An 18,476-nucleotide genomic window follows, 5' to 3' on the forward strand; every position below is an offset into this window, starting at 1 on the left:
AGTGTACACACCACATGGAAAGTCACAAATGTCAGATGATTACTCATGTGACCCATAAGCCTGGCTGGACGTGACCTAGTTAGGTCAGACCCAGGTGAGATTCAGCTAGACACCACATGCGAGCCCAAGCACATACCTTACACTCAAACGCACACACATAATATAATATAAGCTCTACAGCTTTACACACACACACACAAACACAGACTGATACAACACCTAAGCACCTTCTCCTCTTTGATTCAGTAGTTTGAACGTAGTCGCCTCGTGCATGCATACTGTAATTATTCGTTGCTGTGCTAATAATGTTGCAGTTGCAAAGGAGAATTAACTGGATGCATCACCAGCATCTGATTGTTCACAAGGGGCCTCGCTTATAAAAACACATTAGCTTTTAGTTTGGGTATTGATTGATTTATTTATTTATTTTATCGCATGCTCAATATGATTTCTATTAAGGCTGAGAGCCTTGAGAGTAATATACTGTAGACTAGAAAGTGTGAGCAAGTGTGTGTGGCATCTCATTTTGTATTTAGTAATTTGGACAGTGTCGTAAGCTCAAAAGTTTTACGTTTCAAAACTGAGGCCCCAAACGTGCTTTCCCGGCAAAAAAAATAAGTAAATGTGTGGCTCAGACATAAAAATTTAAATACAACACAATGCCAGTGGCTTTAAAGAGTTGCTGTTCAGGCAAAAAGCCAACTACACACACACACACACACACACACACACACACACACACACACACACACACACAGAAAAAAAACAAACTCCTGACCAATCACAATGAGCTCAGGAGCAGGAAGGATGTCTTGGATCTGATTTTTTTTTTGCAAATGAATACTGATGTGTTTGTGTACATTGACCACCTGCATGCACGTACCCCCCCCCCCCACACACACACACACACACACAAACACGCACACGCACACGCACACGCACACACACACACATACACACACACACTGACATGAATCAGACTCATACGTTTGATATGTGCAATTGTAAATATTGAAAATCACACAGCAGGTCCATTCAGTACAGCAGAGACTCTCTTACAATCCCTTTCCAAAAACAATCTTCCTCTTTTCTTAATCTTGTTTCTTGTTTCGTTTTTACACTTGTATCATGTGGATCTTCTATGTCAGCTCCCTCTCCTCTTCTCCCCCATACATGTAAGAGTTATATCCAGGTGGCTGCACATACTCCTCAGACTTATCCCAGTCCGACACCCATCCAGGCCCGGCTCCTCCTCCTCCTCCTCCGGTCCCTCCTCCGTTGGATCCAGCAACTGGTTGGCTCATGGCCCCGTACTGCCCACCTCCGTGGTACAGCTCTTCTGTTTCATTGGCCAGTTCATCCTCAGCAATAATACCGCACTTCTCCTCACTGGTGTCCTCTATGTCTGCCCACGCCTGCTGTTCTCCTGATGCAAAGAGTCCTAGTGAGAAAAGAATGAGATCAGCATTTAGACTGAGGTCTTCTGCACATGCCTCACAAAACATGATATTCAAAGTCAAGTCGTACCGTAGAAAATCACTCCTCCGTAATGTACGAGTGAAGCTATAAGGAAGACACCCTGCCACTCTTCACGCGTCTGAAATGATGTAAAAAGTTATGGAGCGTAGGCTAGTTCAACATTTTTAAATACGACATTATAAAGTCGATACAAATGAAGGGTCTTTACCTTATGTTTGGTCATGGCTCCCACTATGAGAGGACACACCATTCCAGATAATGTTCCCACGCCGTTTGAGATGCCCATCAGTATGCTGGCATATCGAGGGGCGATATCCAAGTGATTGACATTAAACCCTGAGTGAAAGAACAAAAACAGTCTATAATTTCCCCCAGTTTCTAAAAAATGTAGTTAGTTAAGCAGTTTTTCACAGTTAGGGTTAGAAATAAAGACATTTCTCACAGCAACAGAGTAAAAATATATTAATTAGGGAAGATATTTACTGTTCTGGTTGTAATCTTTCTTCCTCATCACGGTTAGAGGAAGAGTTCGATATTTTGGGAAATACGCTTTCTTGTTGAGTGTTTATATGAGCAAATCGACAACACTCCACACGTGTCTGTACAGTAAATATGTTGTTAAAGGCACCGGCTGGTTTTCTAAGCTTGGCATAAAGACGGCAAACAGTAGGAAACAGTTAAGTGCCTAAAAGTAACAAAATCCACCCATCAGCACCACTAAAGTTTACTATTTTACTCAGTGTGTCTTGATAGTTTAATTTGTTCAAAAACTGATTTCTTGGCCGGGACCGGGAACTTCCTTGTTTCTCCACTGGTTGCCTGGCAACTAGTACCAGACAAAAAATGGTCCTGTACATGACCCCGACGTAAAATGGCACAATGTTCTTTCCTACACTTTTTTTTTAGATTAATCAAACAAGGTAAAACACACAACACAGGTGCTGGTAAATGGTTTTACAGGGGTTGTGTGCCAGACTATTTCTCCGCTCTATCTCTATCTCTTACCTGAGATAGCAAATCCACTGAAACCCACAGCAAGGACCAAGAAGGAAATGGCAACACCTTTTGAGTGAGAGTATCCTACCACCAGCAGGAGGGTGGCCTCCATCCCAAAACCTGAAACACGTAAACACATGAAGAGCTAATACAACAAGGGTTGAATGAGGGAAACCATCCACAACTTTACACTACAGTATTGTCTCAACAAGCACTGATCACTTGTTATACACTAGTGCATTTTATTTATGTCAGAAAAGTGTGTTTCTACACATGCAGAAGAAACGCTGATTCAACCTTTGAGTTGTGCTAAAATATTCATATGGTTTCAGTGCTGGCAGCACTGCACTCCAAACACTCTGAAAGTGTACTTTTTTTCAGCAATGCTGCTAAATTTAATAATATCAATGGTTTCTGGAGACTGGGGAGGATGTTGAACTCAGCTCATATGTTGCTTGGTTTGTAATAGATAGTTGGTGATTTTTCTTTATGTTGCTTTCACTGTACAGCAGACACCATCTTAAGCGCTATCTTTTGAGCTGTCTTACGCAGACTCAGTGTTTCAGTGTGTTATTCAGACACTTCTCTTGCATTATCTTGATCTTTCTTTCCGCCCTTTGTTTTCATTCCTCTTCACCCTCCTCCAACTATCACCCTTTCCTGTTTGACACTCTCACCTCCACAGTTCATGAGCTTCCTGACATTGGTGGTGGACATCAGGTTGTGGGTTCTCAGGTAGTCTGCCAACTGGCCTCCAATAGGCACGATGATTGTCATCACCAGATGGGGCAAAGCTGACACCATGCCCACCTGAAAGAGTAAAGGGGAGAGTGAGAAAGTGTGAAAAAGATCATTTGAAGAATAAAAACTCAATAAATCAGGAGCGACGGTGGCACAGTGGTTAGAGCAGTCGCCCCATGTAAAGAGGCTGAAGGTCCTCGGGGCAGCGGCCCTTTGCTGCATGTCTCCCCCTTCTCTCTCTCACCCCATTTCCTGTCTGTCCTATATGGCTTGAAAGGGCTTGAAAACTGCCAAAAAAATAATCTTTATAAATAAATAAATAAATAAATAAACCATTCATTGAATTTAGATTTGATTGTTTTCATAAGTACTGACAGATTGCTCTCGATAATAGTTTGTGTTTATGCTGTTTTAGCGCATAATATCAAAGAACAGAGATGAGTTATGATGGATTTAAGATGCTATCACCTCTACAGTGTCTGCTATCAAATAAAAGTAAAATACCGCCAAAAATACCGATGGCTTTGTCATGCCACCCCTAGACTCTCATTATCAGTTTAGTTTTGATTAAATATGGAAAACACCACATATAAATAAGACTACACCAGCTTATACAACCTACTGTGTTACTGAACTCTTCATTAGGGGTTTTGTAGCTGATGAGTCTGGGACTCTACTGATAATTGAATAGAGACTGCTAATAAAATTTGGGTATGGGTCAGCTTAAAGATGAATTCTGGTATTTTTCAAACTAGGTTTTGTTCCTTAATTGTGGCTCCACTTGTAAACTCTATTGTAGAGATTTTGGAAACAAAACTCTGCACTCTGGATAAAGATTTCCAAATAAAGTTGCAATTTGCATAACTCATTTAAGATGCTTAAGGTGAGGAGGGTAAAGTTATTATGACCAAGCCAAAATTATGAGGTTGAAAAACTTCCTTTTAAAGGTCCAATATTGTAATTAAGTTGTAAGTATTCAGAAACTGTGCGGTCAGCACTTTTGTACGGTTGTGATATCACAACTATAGTGTATAGTAACTATACTGTAGGTAGAATTCCTGTAAAGGAAGTCTCTATAGCTGATATAATCTCACCTTGCTGATTTCAAAGCCAAAGACTTCTTCAAAGTAGGCGGGCTGGCTGATGAGCAGCAGGTAGAAGGTCCAGCTCCTGCAGAAGTTGGCCACAATGATGGCGTAGACTGGCATGGAGGTGAAGAAGTGTTTCCATGGGGTTTTAAATTTCTGCCACGAAAAGGAATGAGATATTAATGGGAGTTGGATCAAGAACCACAGAGTCAGCTGAGTCTATACATATTTGTGTAAATCTGTGTTTATGTGCAGGACTCAGAGATCACAGTGTTATTGATAGGCTACACATGGACATCATATAGAGCCATACATGCAGAGGGTTAAGAAATGTTGCAGACTCTCCGATTGCATCTTCAATGTACTTCCTCTCCTCTGCTGTGATGGTGGGATGGGCTGCGGGGCTCTCATACGACACCAGAACCCAGAACAAATACCAGAATATCCCAAAGCTGCCTGGGAGAGGAAGAGCGAGAAAACAGAAGACACTGACATACATGGGTACAGAAGAGAAAGAGCGAGTGAATTAAGGGTGCAGAAGTGGGAGAGAAAAATCAAATCTAGAAGTAGCTGCTCAGTCATCCTTCCAGGTTGCTGCTAATGTGAAGCTCAACTGTGTCAAGTTTTACAACATCAGAGACGGCTGGGGAGAAATGTGGGTTTTGAACACCTGATGCAGACACATATAAATCATTTAGGTTAAATAAAAGCTCTGCCATCAGTCAGAAACACACTGAACAGTCAAAGTACTGCAGTAAGGAAACAAATATAAATAAATATGAATATAGGGATACTTACCATATACATAGAATACTGAAGGCCATCCAGTGTATTGCACCAGTATCCCAGCTAAAGGCATTGCCACCACCGCCCCTGCATAGGATCCTAAGCAGGATCAAACATACAGAAAAGTAACAAATCATTAACTTCCCCTAATAATTATATAATAATCTCTGAACATAACATAAAGTGAATTTGATACCAAATGTATCAAATATCAAAAGTATATCAAGCAGAACCGCTATTTTATAGGTCCCATATTGTAAAAAGTGAAATTTCTAGTTATTCTTTTTATTATAAAGCAGTTCAAGGTAATATGTAAATACTGTGAAAGTATCAAAACACAGATATGCACTCAGCTAGTATTTAGAAACCCCGCCTTTAAACGAGCCATCAGTGTACGGTTGTGATGTCACAACTATATAGTGTGTATGTAGAGATTGCTTCTACAGTGCTGTTACCCTCATTTCTCGACCTTGAAATTCTGACCAATCAGAGCAGACTGGCCTTTTTCAGGAGAGGTCTTAAAGAGACAGGCGCTAAAACGAGGGTGAGGGTGAAAACAGGTATATTCAGACAGACAGTATGAAAAAAAAAACGTGTTTTTGGAACATTAAAGCATGTGAACATGTTCAAAATACAAATATGAACCTGGAAAGTAGTGTAATATGGGACCTTTAATATACTGTATGTTATTATATTCAGTGGCCGTAGAAATCCACATAACATGGCCAATACTTAAGCCTTACAGAAACCTGTGGCAGCTCCATCCTCACAACATCGTGTTTAAACACACAGAAGTTAAGTCTAGCAGAGATCCCAAAGTTTCTGCAGATGAAAAAATGTGTCAGCGAAGTGAGAAACATACCACAAAAGGCTGTTGTGGCTAATCGACTTCTCTCAAGAGGAGGCGCCCACTTGGCCCATATCCCGTGGCAGGCTGGGTATGATACACCCTGAAGGACCAAATACAGTGAGGGAAACACTCATTCATTTAGGAAAAGCCTTACACAAAGAGCATTCACACATAGACCCATACTGTACCTCAACAAGGCCCTGGCATATCCTGACCAGTATGACGCAGCTGTAATGGCAGCGAGCAGCAGATGGAATCAACATGTTGAGGGTCGACGTGGCCACTATGGCAAAGCCAAACACTCTTGAACACACAAAAAAACAAACCTCAGAGCTGCATCAGATTGAATTTCAACAGTAACAGCAGCAGCACAAGAACGATGAGAAGAAGCTTCATGGTCTTGGTCCTTCATATGAGTGGAGTTGTTAGCCGCCTATATAATGTTGGACATAGATTTTTTTCAGAATGCTTGTGTGGTTTGATGCTTGGTAATCGATTCTCTTTTTTCATACCCAGCACAATAGTTATCCAATCAACCGGTTTACTGTAGACCAGATCACAATAATACCCATGTTGAGGAAGATATTGTAAATGTGAAGACATTCACCTGTTGGCTGCAAATTTTCGACATATAAAGCCTCCTGGGATCTGTGTAACTATGTAGCCCCAGAAGAAGGATCCGTGGATCATCCCCACTGTCTCAGGATCCCAGGTGAACTGAGCAGCCTGGACACAAGGAGGTATATGACTTTAACTTCATTAGATTTGAAATGAACTCACTTCAAAACAGAAGAGCTAACGGTTAGCAGAGTTTCCATGGTTCACAGACGCAGTTACATTCTTAGAGGGAGTCTAACCCAGACATTAATCTTTTTTTTTTTTCAAAAAAAATGCATTATTTTGATGTTCTCTTAGCTTTCTATATACATTTGGTAAACAAGTTAGTAGGCCTACAATAGTTAATTATTATTTTTAATTAAAAAAGCTTTTTGGTTCCATAATGAGGAAGTAAAGTGGTGATTAGAAAAGAAGACACAAATGTCCATGTTCCCTTTCTAAGTCCATGTCTGATATTAGTGTTTTTTCAAAAATGTCTTTATTTTACAAAAAATAAACCATTACTAAGACAGAGAGCATCTGTTTTGCCACTTACCACAAGCACTTCCTTGTTACCTTTGTAGACAGTGTGGTCATTCACCATGCTTACAATGGCCACACCCAGGTTGCATCGGATGCCGAAAGAGATGCAGAATCCCAGGCCAGACAGGATGGCGATGATGTACCGCCTCGGCAAGCCGAAGCACGTACAGTCCACCACCGGCATCTCCTTCTCCTCCACCAGCTCAGGACGGCCCTCTGCTGATAATTCAATGGTTTCTCCATTGGGCTGTCGCTTCTCAATCAGTCTGAGGGGAGACACAGAGACAGAGTGTGCAGGAAAGCAGAGCTACAAGTCAGTCTGTGCACTTTAGAAAAAAAGGTGGATCAACAGGCTTCCAATATCTAATCTATTTTCACTGGATTTAACATTGAAGTAAAACTTATTTTGTTCCATTGGTTTCGACAACCGTTTAATGTAAGAGTCGAACACAGTGTAACAGGTGAAATAACACTGACGTTTTGCATCTTTACTGTTCCTTTACATAGCCTGATTGAGATGATCTGCTCTGCAACACTGCAAGATTATATTATGGACACTATTCTATTTGTTGTCATTTCTAATTTGCTGATACATGCAAATGGTCTTGCTGCTCAATTCAGTACTTTCCAGAAAACAAGATATTCCTTATTTAAAAAAAAGGAGAGGTTATGGAGAGGTAACATGCTGATGCACACCTCCTCAGGGGACAAGAACTTGCACAATATGGAAACTGTGGCTTAAAGGGGGATTTCCTGGGAGCAGGCGAACATTTCTGGATCAGGTGATGCTTTAAAAAGAAATCTGTTTGCATTTAAAAGCTTGAAATGTGGGAATTAGCAAAAATTAAGGCAGAATATGCTTCATTCAATTTTCCATGTACTACATCTTCCAGACACTGTCACAATTTGTGTGGAAGGTATATTTTTGTTATTTTGAAGGTTTGGCAAGGAGTATTTACGTGCTCCTTCACTGCATGGATTTTGTAAGATTTGTGTTTGTTTCCTACTCTCTGTCTTTCTCTCTATTGCACACACACCTCCGTGCAGACCAAATGCACCGTGCCGGGGTCGTGTCTGACTCAGCACGTCCCAGTGTGTGGAAGCAGCTGTCACAAGCAGAGTTAGGCCACGACAGCACATTTCCCCAGTGTCCGCTCTTTCAGGACGCCTTGGAACTGCTGCCATACTGGTGCTGTTCAAGATGTCCACTCTCTCAGACACAAACCGGAGCTCTCTAGAGACCGACATCTGACCACAAAATCGTAGAATGGGTTTATACTGTGAGGTTATTCAGACGGTGAACAGAGGTAATACAAATAGTCTGACATCTTTGAGATTGCCAATTCACTAGAGAATATGAGCTACCAATATTTGAAGTGTTATTTCCAACCAGTTTTATTTCATCTAAATGTTGTTATGTTTGTCTTCTGCACCGTGGCAGCCTTCAGCCCTTATATGGTACTGCAAGATGTTTTCTCTATTGGAAGCCACTGTTTTGTTTTACTAGCATCCACTTTTGCTGTTTTCTTTTCTGAACTGGGGCGGGACCCAGGGGGGTGGACGCTTCTGAGTTTACCTTTATATGATTTGAGTTGATCATCAGGGGCCGTATTCACAAAACACCTTAGGGCTAAGAGTAGGTCCTAACTTGCTGATTTCGGAGTAACTCTTAAAAATAAGGGCCGGTTTACTCCTAATTTTAGAGGCTCCTTAGTCGTTTTCACTGCAGTTACAAGTGACCTGAATCCGATTTTTTCGCTCATATGTGAAACCATATCTGATTTGCTTTTGACAGTGTGAACAGCACAAGTCACATTTAATCTGACATTTTCGAATCAGAAAAAGGGCACTTTCTGGGATTTTTTTGATTGCGACCTCATTATGAACAGCCAGGTCGCGTTTAATGCGACTGTGACATCATTCTGACCCGCGCTGCACTGTTTTGTAAATTAATGGAAAATAAAGTTGAAATAAAAACTGGAGGCAGCAAGGGTGAACATTTTTTGTCAGATGGCGAATATCTGTGGTTTTCACCTGAGCACATGAAGCAAAGTTCAACCACAACATAAAACCTGAATTAAAATCTGACATGAACTGTACAAAGTCAACCTGACAGGGTCAATCGCAGCAAATCAGTCTAAGAAATGAATAAACCTCAATGCCTTTACACTCTATGATTCAATTAACATAACTAATAATAGATTTATTATTATAGAAAATGTGTGAATAATGCACGTTATATATTCCCACAGCCAGAGTTATGCACCTTAGTTTATACAATCAACAGTTCAAAGATTTTTTTTTATACATGTCTTTTGCATTTTTGCTTAAAAAAATGACAAAAACTATAATCAACTAATTATTGTAGCTCTTAAGCATTAGTCTTGCCTTGTCCGATCATACTCCAGCACTGCAGTATGGTTGGGACAAACACTCTGGGCTAAATTTCTATAAAAAAAAAAAAGTGTGCCACAGGCGAGAGCCAGGAACAGAATCAAAACAAACATGTAGGACAGCAAGAAATCTGTAAGTTTTAGACCTCATTAGTATTTGGGGATAGACTTCGGTGCAAGCTAGACTTGAAGGGTCTTATCATAACCAATCTGGTTTCCGGTTGCCGTTGCCAACTTCCGTAAACACCGTTGTGGCGTGATGTCATCAATGATCAACTGCGCATGCGAGTCACTTCAGGAACGCACACAGTGCGGCAGTTCATTCTATCATAAATTTGCTCTAAGAGACTCATTCCCTCTCAGCCAATCACTGTGGACATAGAAGGTATGAACATGACTCATCCAAAGTAACAAGGTCAACCCCGCCCTTCAGTCTTAGTTTAGGAGTCCCTCCCACTCCTTAGTAAAAGTTGGTCACAGAGGCTTTGTTAGTAGGTTTTAAGAAGGCCAACATTTGTTATTGGAGGCAGCAAGGGTGAACATTTTTTGTCAGATGGCGAATGTCACTTTTTTTCAGAGTCAAACAGAGAAGTCAGGAGAGCAGCCATCTGTGTATCATAACCTCCATACTCTCAATCGAACCCCCTCCACATGCACACACATATACACACACATAATTAAACACATGTTTTTTTGCAGATAGACCTACACTTTTCTCAAATTAAATCAGACATAGGGTCAGACTTTCTAGTGTATATGTTTTAACCTAAGTGTTTGTGTGTGTATGTGTTTGACTATATGTGAGTTAACAGCGAAACGCACTCATCTGTCAGCCGTCCACTTTCCATCGAGCTGATCCAGTTAGTCAGTGAGCTGGAGAATTATGCACAGAAACGGGCAAAATCACCACAAGGATTTATGCCATGTGATTAGGATGGTTGCATATAAAAAAAAAATACTTGTTTCAGATTTGAGCTTTAATAAATTCCCCAAAACAAGAGTTTACTGCATTGAACGCAATTCTGCGTTTCCAGACAATTCATTTCTCTCTGGCTCTCCACACACCCAAAGTCCAAGATAACTTATTCACTCATGCTAACACAAGTCAGACTCTGACGCTGCTAAATTATTAATGGGTTTTTGGGTGAGATAAATAATTCACTCTAGCTTTTACACCATGATCTGTCACTATCCATCTATCTGTTAGCTTGTCTTCATATACACGGCCTCATCCAGCCAGTCGTTATATATCTCACTCCCTCCCCCATTTTCAAACAGCAGCTCTGCATAATCTCTTTGCAATACGCCAATAAACAAACAAACAAAAATAACAGATATGCCAGTACAATGATGAGTCAATTGAAACCGGTTCCATCATGAGATATTCTGCTTGCTAAGTAAAACACAATGGACAACAGAGAAGTAATTGTAAAGCAACATTTTGGAATTTGTAAGAGATTAGAGAGTCTGCCCTCTCTCTCTCTCTCTCTCTCTCTCTCTCTCTTTCTCTCGCTCTCTCTCTCTCCCTCCCTCTCTCTCTCTCTCTCTCTCTCTCTCTCTCTCTCTCTCTCTCTCTTTCTCTCGCTCTCTCTCTCTCCCTCCCTCTCTCTCTCTCTCTCTCTCTCTCTCTCTCTCTCTCTCTCTCTCTCTCTCTCTCTCTCTCTCTCTTTCTCTCTCTTAATCTGTCACAACATTCAGATTAGGATTACAAAAATGATTTACTTCCGGAAATGAATATGGAAAGACAGACTCGGGCTGGGTGTGGTTCAGCATGCCTCTTTCCCTCTATCATGGCACGCTGTTGAGTTCATGCTGGCCTTTGATTCCTCTTTGTTCTCCTTTTACATGTAGTCATTTTATGTTTTAAGTCAAACAATTTAATGATTTCTAAAATGTCTAATTCTTTGCCAAACACATCATGTGTTTCTGTGTATTTAAAGAGGTAAATATTTTAGATTTCTCTGAGAAATCAGCTACAACACATGCTGGCACGTGATATATTTAGGCAATAGCTCGACAGGCCTCGTCGCGCCACCACCCCTGAGCTGTGACATTATTACAACATGCCACAGCTATTAAAGCTATTGTTTTAACAAAAAGGTCATCATGTGGCAATACGTTAGACACATTCAAATTTCAATAGATTTTAATAACGTTCACAATAAATCAGGCCCTTCTGGGCTGGATGCCTGCACATCGCCTTGTTGGAATGGGCTGTCTGATGCGGAGTGATACTGAATTATGCAAAGGAATAAAACGTCATCGCCATGTGTGGTTATTATACCACGGCTATGAGCCAATCAGATTTCTAAAGGCACAAGGAGCTTTAGCATGAACACAGGAAACAGAGAGATGAAATTGTTACTGATTCTCTAAATCAAAGCAAAAAGCTAATCAAAAAGCTGATGTGCACAAAGGAAGGTGTGCACATTTTTTTCTGTTGAATCGGTTGGCCGTACACACACACACACACACACACACACACACACACACGCACACGCACACACACACACACACACACACACACACACACACACACACACACACACACACACACACACACACACACACACACACACACACACACACACACACACACAGACTGCTGTCCTCTGTGCTAAACAAACGTGCTGACTCGCTCCCTGAGTGGAGCTCAGCATCCTACTTCAGAGTTAGTGAAGGTTGCAGGAGGATCCTCATTAAACCTCACGACAGATTGCAGCCTGACACCAGCACATACGCTACCTATTAACGAGGCTAGCCCACAGCAAAAATTACCGTTAATTACAGATGCTTCCCTCTAAAGGGCAATCTTGCTCTCGTGTGTAAGTGTCTCAAAATAGCTGACTATAGCTGAGGGTCTCCCTGTACTAATATGGTGTTTTTAATGTGGAAATGAAGGTGTTTGCTTTGACTTTCAGTTTAAAAACAAATGCAGTAATTCAATCATAAATCATAATCATAAATCAGCATTTTCCCTATGCCTCAGAGCCAGCATAAAACATGTAAAAATTAGAGCTATGAAACACAGAAAGAGTAAACTTTGTCCCTGGACATATGACTTTGTGTGAGGCTCGCAACACTGTGAGCTGATGTAGCTTCTCTCTTTACCATAGCGAGGACCTGACTGGTCTCAGCTGGCAACAATTAATGAGCGAGAGAGCATGAGCAGGCAGGAGCCCTGTGACCTCAGGCTCTCTGGAATATCATAATTACGATAGTAACAGGCTCAGTGGAGACTCAGTAACACCTCAAAGTGAGCTCATATCTGTGGTTTTCACCTGAGCACATGAAGCAAAGTTCAACCACAACATAAAACCTGAATTAAAATCTGACATGAACTGTACAAAGTCAACCTGACAGGGTCAATCGCAGCAAATCAGTCTAAGAAATGAATAAACCTCAATGCCTTTACACAATGGATCTGAACTCTATGATTCAATTAACATAACTAATAATAGATTAATTATTTCAGAAAATGTGTGAATAATGCACGTTATATATTCCCACAGCCAGAGTTATGCACCTTAGTTTATAAAATCAACAGTTCAAAGATTTTTTTTTATACATGTCTTTTGCATTTTTGCTTAAAAAAATGACAAAAACTATAATCAACTAATTGTTGTAGCTCTTAAGCATTAGCCTTGCTTGTCAGATCATACTCCAGCACTGCAGTATGGTTGGGACAAACACTCTGGGCTAAATTTCTATAAACACAATCACAATTTTCTTGGGTGGCACTAAGACCCGGATGCAGTGATGCCGCCCTTGCAAAAGAGAAAGTGGAGATATCGGCGGGGTCTGACATCCAGCGTGTGAGCCACGTCCTGTGGTTGTCAGGCTTTATATCCACACTGTACATCCGGTAAGCCAGACGACTTAAGCATTAATGTGCAACCCCCACCCCCTGAGCCCACACACACACACACACACACACACACACACACACACACACACACACACACACACACACACACACACACACACACACACACACACACACACACATTTTCCCACCAACAAATGAATATTTAGTCATATGAAATGTGAAACACCTTAAATATTTCTATTTACAGCCAGTTTTAGACAATCATTATTTAATTTTCATTAGGAGGTGAAAGGAGTGATAATCCTCAACTAAATATTTCTTTTCAGATTTGCTGTTAAATTGTGCAAAAATATTCATAAATGTGCCTTATTTGTCATTTTAAATGTTTTTAATAAAATATCAGCTATGACAAAATAATGTTGTTACCCTCACATGCTGGTTCAGCCTGGCTGATTGGTGACCTGGGACTTTTGTTACCCTGTATATTAAATTCACCAATTCACAGAGCGTTCTGCGTAATCCTCTGATAAGAGGATGATAGAGAGGGAGAGATAGACAGCGAGGAAGGTTGACAGTAAAAAATATTATATAACGCCAGACGTCCTGCTCATAATTTGTCCACGTCGGTGTGTTGAATTGATCATCCGCTGTTCTGTATGTAAACTATGTAAACCTTTCTCTCCTCGTGTCACCACACCCACTCCAGTCCTCTTGTCTAAAAATGGTTTCCCACTTATTCACCTCCTATTTGTAGGTCAGGTATTTAGAAGTATGGACGGAAGCTTGAGGAATGTTTCATTACTTAAATTGCAGTTATGTAGTCATTTCGATAGTGGTGTCTCCCCCTTCCTCTGAGAGCCTCTCACTCTCCCTGAAGTGAACAGATTGGGTCTCTGTGGGACTGTGTCACCCAGGGAGACACCCTCCTCCCCATCCTGTCACACCATTTTTTTTCTCTCTCCTGTGGACACACACACACACACACACACACACACACACACACACACACACACACACACACACACACACACACACACACACACACACACACACACACACACACACACACACACACACACACACACACACACACACACACACACACACACACACACACGCTTGATGCACATATTTAACCCAACTACCTTTACCTTAAGTCGATCTCTTATTGTTTATTTGCTTCTCAGCTCTGTTGTTTGACACTGTTTTTAAACTCAAACGCAATAACCCGTTTAGGCAAAGTTAATATGCAATAATAAAGCATTACTGACATCACACAAACCGCATTGCTGCCAATAACCGGGCATGCTGAGCGGATGCAGCTGACTTTCCAAACTGCTCAGCTCAGACAGATCCATCATCTGAGGGGACCCTTCAGTAAACCTGTGCGCACACTTCCACACGCACAACGATACAGGTAGAGAAAGCGACACACTGGCGTAGACAGAAAGAAAAGGACAAAAGGTCGAGATAGAGAACACAAGCAGAAGTGTCTCAAATGTAGCATGTTTGCATCCCAGAATTCAGTGACCAGTGATCAGTGATGTTTTACAGCCTCAACTACAACGACTGAGGCACAGTAACCCTCTTTACGCTTGACTTCCAGTCCCAATAACTTTAACATGATCACTGCCATCGTCATAAACACATTGATTATACTGAAACCATCCCAATCCCTGGACTGATGAAGAAGCAATGTATTCAAAAACATTTTTTTTTTCAAATTTTTCACAGCACTGCATCCGTCAAGACTTTAAAACAGACCTTTTTCCATTTGAGAAGACATACCTCTGGTTCCAAAGTGACCATAGTAATGTAAATGCAATATTTAAAAAAAATGCCATACAAACTCCTCAATCATCAAGAAACCCCTCTAACTGTACACAGAGGTGTGAAGTCAAGTAGAAAAGCTTAACTTTCTCTGGGTGTACTTAAAGTATAAATGTCAAGAACATAATGCAAAATATAATACAATGATTGACAATAACTATTAAATAGATACAATTTCTACGATTAAAATGATGGCAAAACATTTGCAGTTCTTGCAGTAAGCCTGAATGGTATAAAAGCAAATGTTCATGTCATCATTATTTCAATATTTTATTTAGACCACTTTTCAGACCACTGTGTAAAGTAACTGAAAATGTAGCACTCCACTGCAAGTGAAATGGATTAAAAATGGATAACTTGTTATACTCTATTGTGCGTGGTGAAATAAACACTCTCCTTGTGTGGCCATGCGATCCTGCAGATGCAAACAAACTCCTGAGTCATTTAAAAGTCTTTTAACAAACCTATGTGGCATTTTTATTAGATGCAAAACGGGATGCTATTAGAGAGTTTGACAGTCAAAATAGTGATGAGAAGGCTGTTGTACTGTGATTATATGTCATGTGTAGTGTTGTGGAGTAGATCCTTGGCACGTGGAGGTAAATAGATGATATTTAGGAATTAATTTGAAGATGTTCAAAGAGGGAAACGTAGAGTGTGCTTGACCTTACAGTGATGAAGTTTATGCTTACCTAGTGGAGTTTAATATAGACACAGGAGATGCATTCTGATGGAAAAATTGTTTAAATAATAGATGAACTCCTGGCTGCTTTCATCAGGAGGGATTTTGTCTGGGAGGGTGAGATTGCACACAGACACACTCATATTCACACAGTGCAGCGCTGTCTTCAGGATGCAACATATTCCCACATATACACAGCCATTTTCCACACTAATTGGACAGAAATGTTCACTTTTTCTTTTGAAACCGTTACACTGTGGCCACATACAGCCAGAGTTCACTGGCTAAGCCGAGGAAACGCCCACTAAACCCAATCTGGATCAAATCTTATACATCACATCTCTCACAGCATCAGCTGTGGTCGTGCACATGCATGGCTCACGACCAGTAAGAGAGAAATAGCCTGAGATTTGCATGTCTGTTAATCTGGGAGACCCCGATAGGCTGAAAGTTATCTGTGCTGGGTTCTCAATGGCTGGATGGATGGAGGATGGAGGATGCAGGATGCAGGATGGAGGAGGGAGCGGCTGGAGGAAGTGACATGGGCAGGGATGGAGTGAGTGGGAGGGGAGAGTTTAGGGATTTGCGTGGCTCGACAGCTGGACTGAAAAACAGGCTATTTCAGGACGGGATTTATACGTTTGGTTGCTACCTCAAATCCTGAGAGAGCGAAAGCTTAAAGCAACGGTTATTGCATGAGGTTCTATCAGTGACCTAATCTCTCTTTTTTGACTGAAATATTGTCAGACACCAATCTGTGTTGCAACTTTTGTATTGCTGTGCAGTTTATTTACACATGTACAGCAATCAGCAAGTTTCTAAACAAGAGTCTGCAGTGATATGTGTTGTTCTTTTCTTTAAAAATGACACTGCCACAAACATGAACTGGTCAAGGTCAGCATCTTCTTTAACCATCTCAAAGAGCCACTGTGTATATTATGTAAAGGCTGTAGAGGTGATAGAGATGTGCAGATTCCCTTTTTTATTATGATGGAGCTCCAATTATTTCAGAAAATGTCAAAAAATGTCAATCACAGTTTCTTCTTCAACTTCCACTTGCTGGTTTTGTCGAACCAACACTCAAGGGGGAAACCAGACAATTAAGTTTCTGTTGCCCGACTAATCGACTTACTGACTAATCATTTCAGCTTTTCATTACTATAACAATTATAATTGTGGTTTATTTATTTGATCAACCAACCAGATACGAGTTTGGCTTTGTTGTACAAAATTAAGTTTCATAAAATTATTTTTCTTGGGAAATATCATAGATAATGGTATAATTTTACTTAATGTAAATGAAGTTTGAACCTGTGTAACTATAGACTAAAGATAGATAGTTAGATAGACAGATAGATAGATAGATAGATAGATAGATAGATAGATAGATAGATAGATAGATAGATAGATAGATAGATAGATAGATAGATAGATAGATAGACAGATAGATAGATAGATAGATAGATAGATAGATAGATAGATCGATCGATACCCTATGCACGGAATCATTATGTAACCACACTTACACACCAAAATACTCTATCCACTTTGAGCTCGGCCAAATCCAAATCTGACAAACAAACAAACAAACAAACAAACAAACAAACGGGAAAAAACATTCATGATTTTAGAGGAAATGTTTGCAATAAAGCCTCAGGCCAACGAGAAAACCTCCCTTTTGTTCCACATTAACACTTTTATCCCGATGACATCCCATATATGGACTTCAGTTTTCGCTATGGTGGTTTCTGACAACATTTGTTTGTTTTCCCCAAAATAACTATCCATTAAAAGACAGCCAAACATTTTCTCCATCGCTGACCATCGCTTTTTTCCACCCACTTCTGTCCATCCAATCACTGCACTGTGCGCTGCGCAAAGCTGGACTTTTGCCGCTATATGATGTTAGCGACTTAAACCCAGCAGCCGCCTCTCTTCCCAGTTTAAAATCAATATCGAACAAACTTTTTTCTCCACCGGAGAGCTACTGTTAGGAGGAGAGAGAGGATGGAAAGCCACAGCTGGATGAACTGCTTTGTGCCGCAGAACAAAAATCAGCAAGCGCGTGAAAATGGGGAAAAGTCAGAGGTGGACTTAGGAATATTTGAAATAGGGGTGTACCTGTGAATTTTCCCCAGAGTTTTGCCCGCGACCGCCTTAAACCTGTCTGGTCGGATCTCCATCCTTGCAGCTTCTTGACCCGGCCGGTGTGCTGATGTCCCGCGCGCCCTCCTGTCCTGCCTGAACACGCACAGTCCTCTCTCTCTCTCTCTCTCTCTCTTTCCCTCCCTCTCTCATCCCTCCCTACACGCATGCATTTCGCTCAGATGGGCCAAAGATAGGTGCAGAAAATGACATGCAGCAGGTCTTTATTGGACATATGGAAATTATATTTAATACTCATGTGTGTCTGAATCTATGATTAATTATGTCATCATCCCGAGAAAGCAAAAAGAAACATAGATACAGGAAAAACTTCACAGGACCAGTAAGCTAACCCCAGTATGGCACTAACAATATATATTTCTCACAAATGGCTTCTATTATGATTTTTTTCCTGGAATATTTAGGGTATTTCTCTGCAAGTGTCTGAGGGGGGAGAACGTTTTTGCCATTAAAGGCCTATTGGCCATGCAGCCTCTCTATTTCAGTTATCTTTTTG

General features: G+C 40.8%; 1 protein-coding gene across 1 annotated transcript; it reads right to left on the reverse strand.

Annotated features, from left to right (window-relative positions):
* Positions 1 to 1,139: 1,139 nt before the first annotated feature.
* slc17a7a (solute carrier family 17 member 7a) lies at positions 1,140 to 17,997 on the reverse strand (the record flags this gene model as incomplete). Its single annotated transcript, XM_083931700.1, has 13 exons — positions 1,140 to 1,441; positions 1,528 to 1,597; positions 1,688 to 1,815; positions 2,485 to 2,595; positions 3,153 to 3,285; positions 4,311 to 4,460; positions 4,618 to 4,756; positions 5,099 to 5,189; positions 5,953 to 6,040; positions 6,129 to 6,243; positions 6,548 to 6,666; positions 7,094 to 7,346; positions 17,936 to 17,997. 13 exons carry the CDS (start codon positions 17,995 to 17,997, stop codon positions 1,140 to 1,142), a joined length of 1,761 nt encoding a protein of 586 aa, XP_083787826.1.
* Between the last annotated feature and the right edge of the window lie 479 nt (positions 17,998 to 18,476).

This window comes from Echiichthys vipera, assembly GCF_963691815.1.
Source record: "Echiichthys vipera genome assembly, chromosome: 17".
Lineage (NCBI taxonomy): Eukaryota > Metazoa > Chordata > Actinopteri > Perciformes > Trachinidae > Echiichthys > Echiichthys vipera.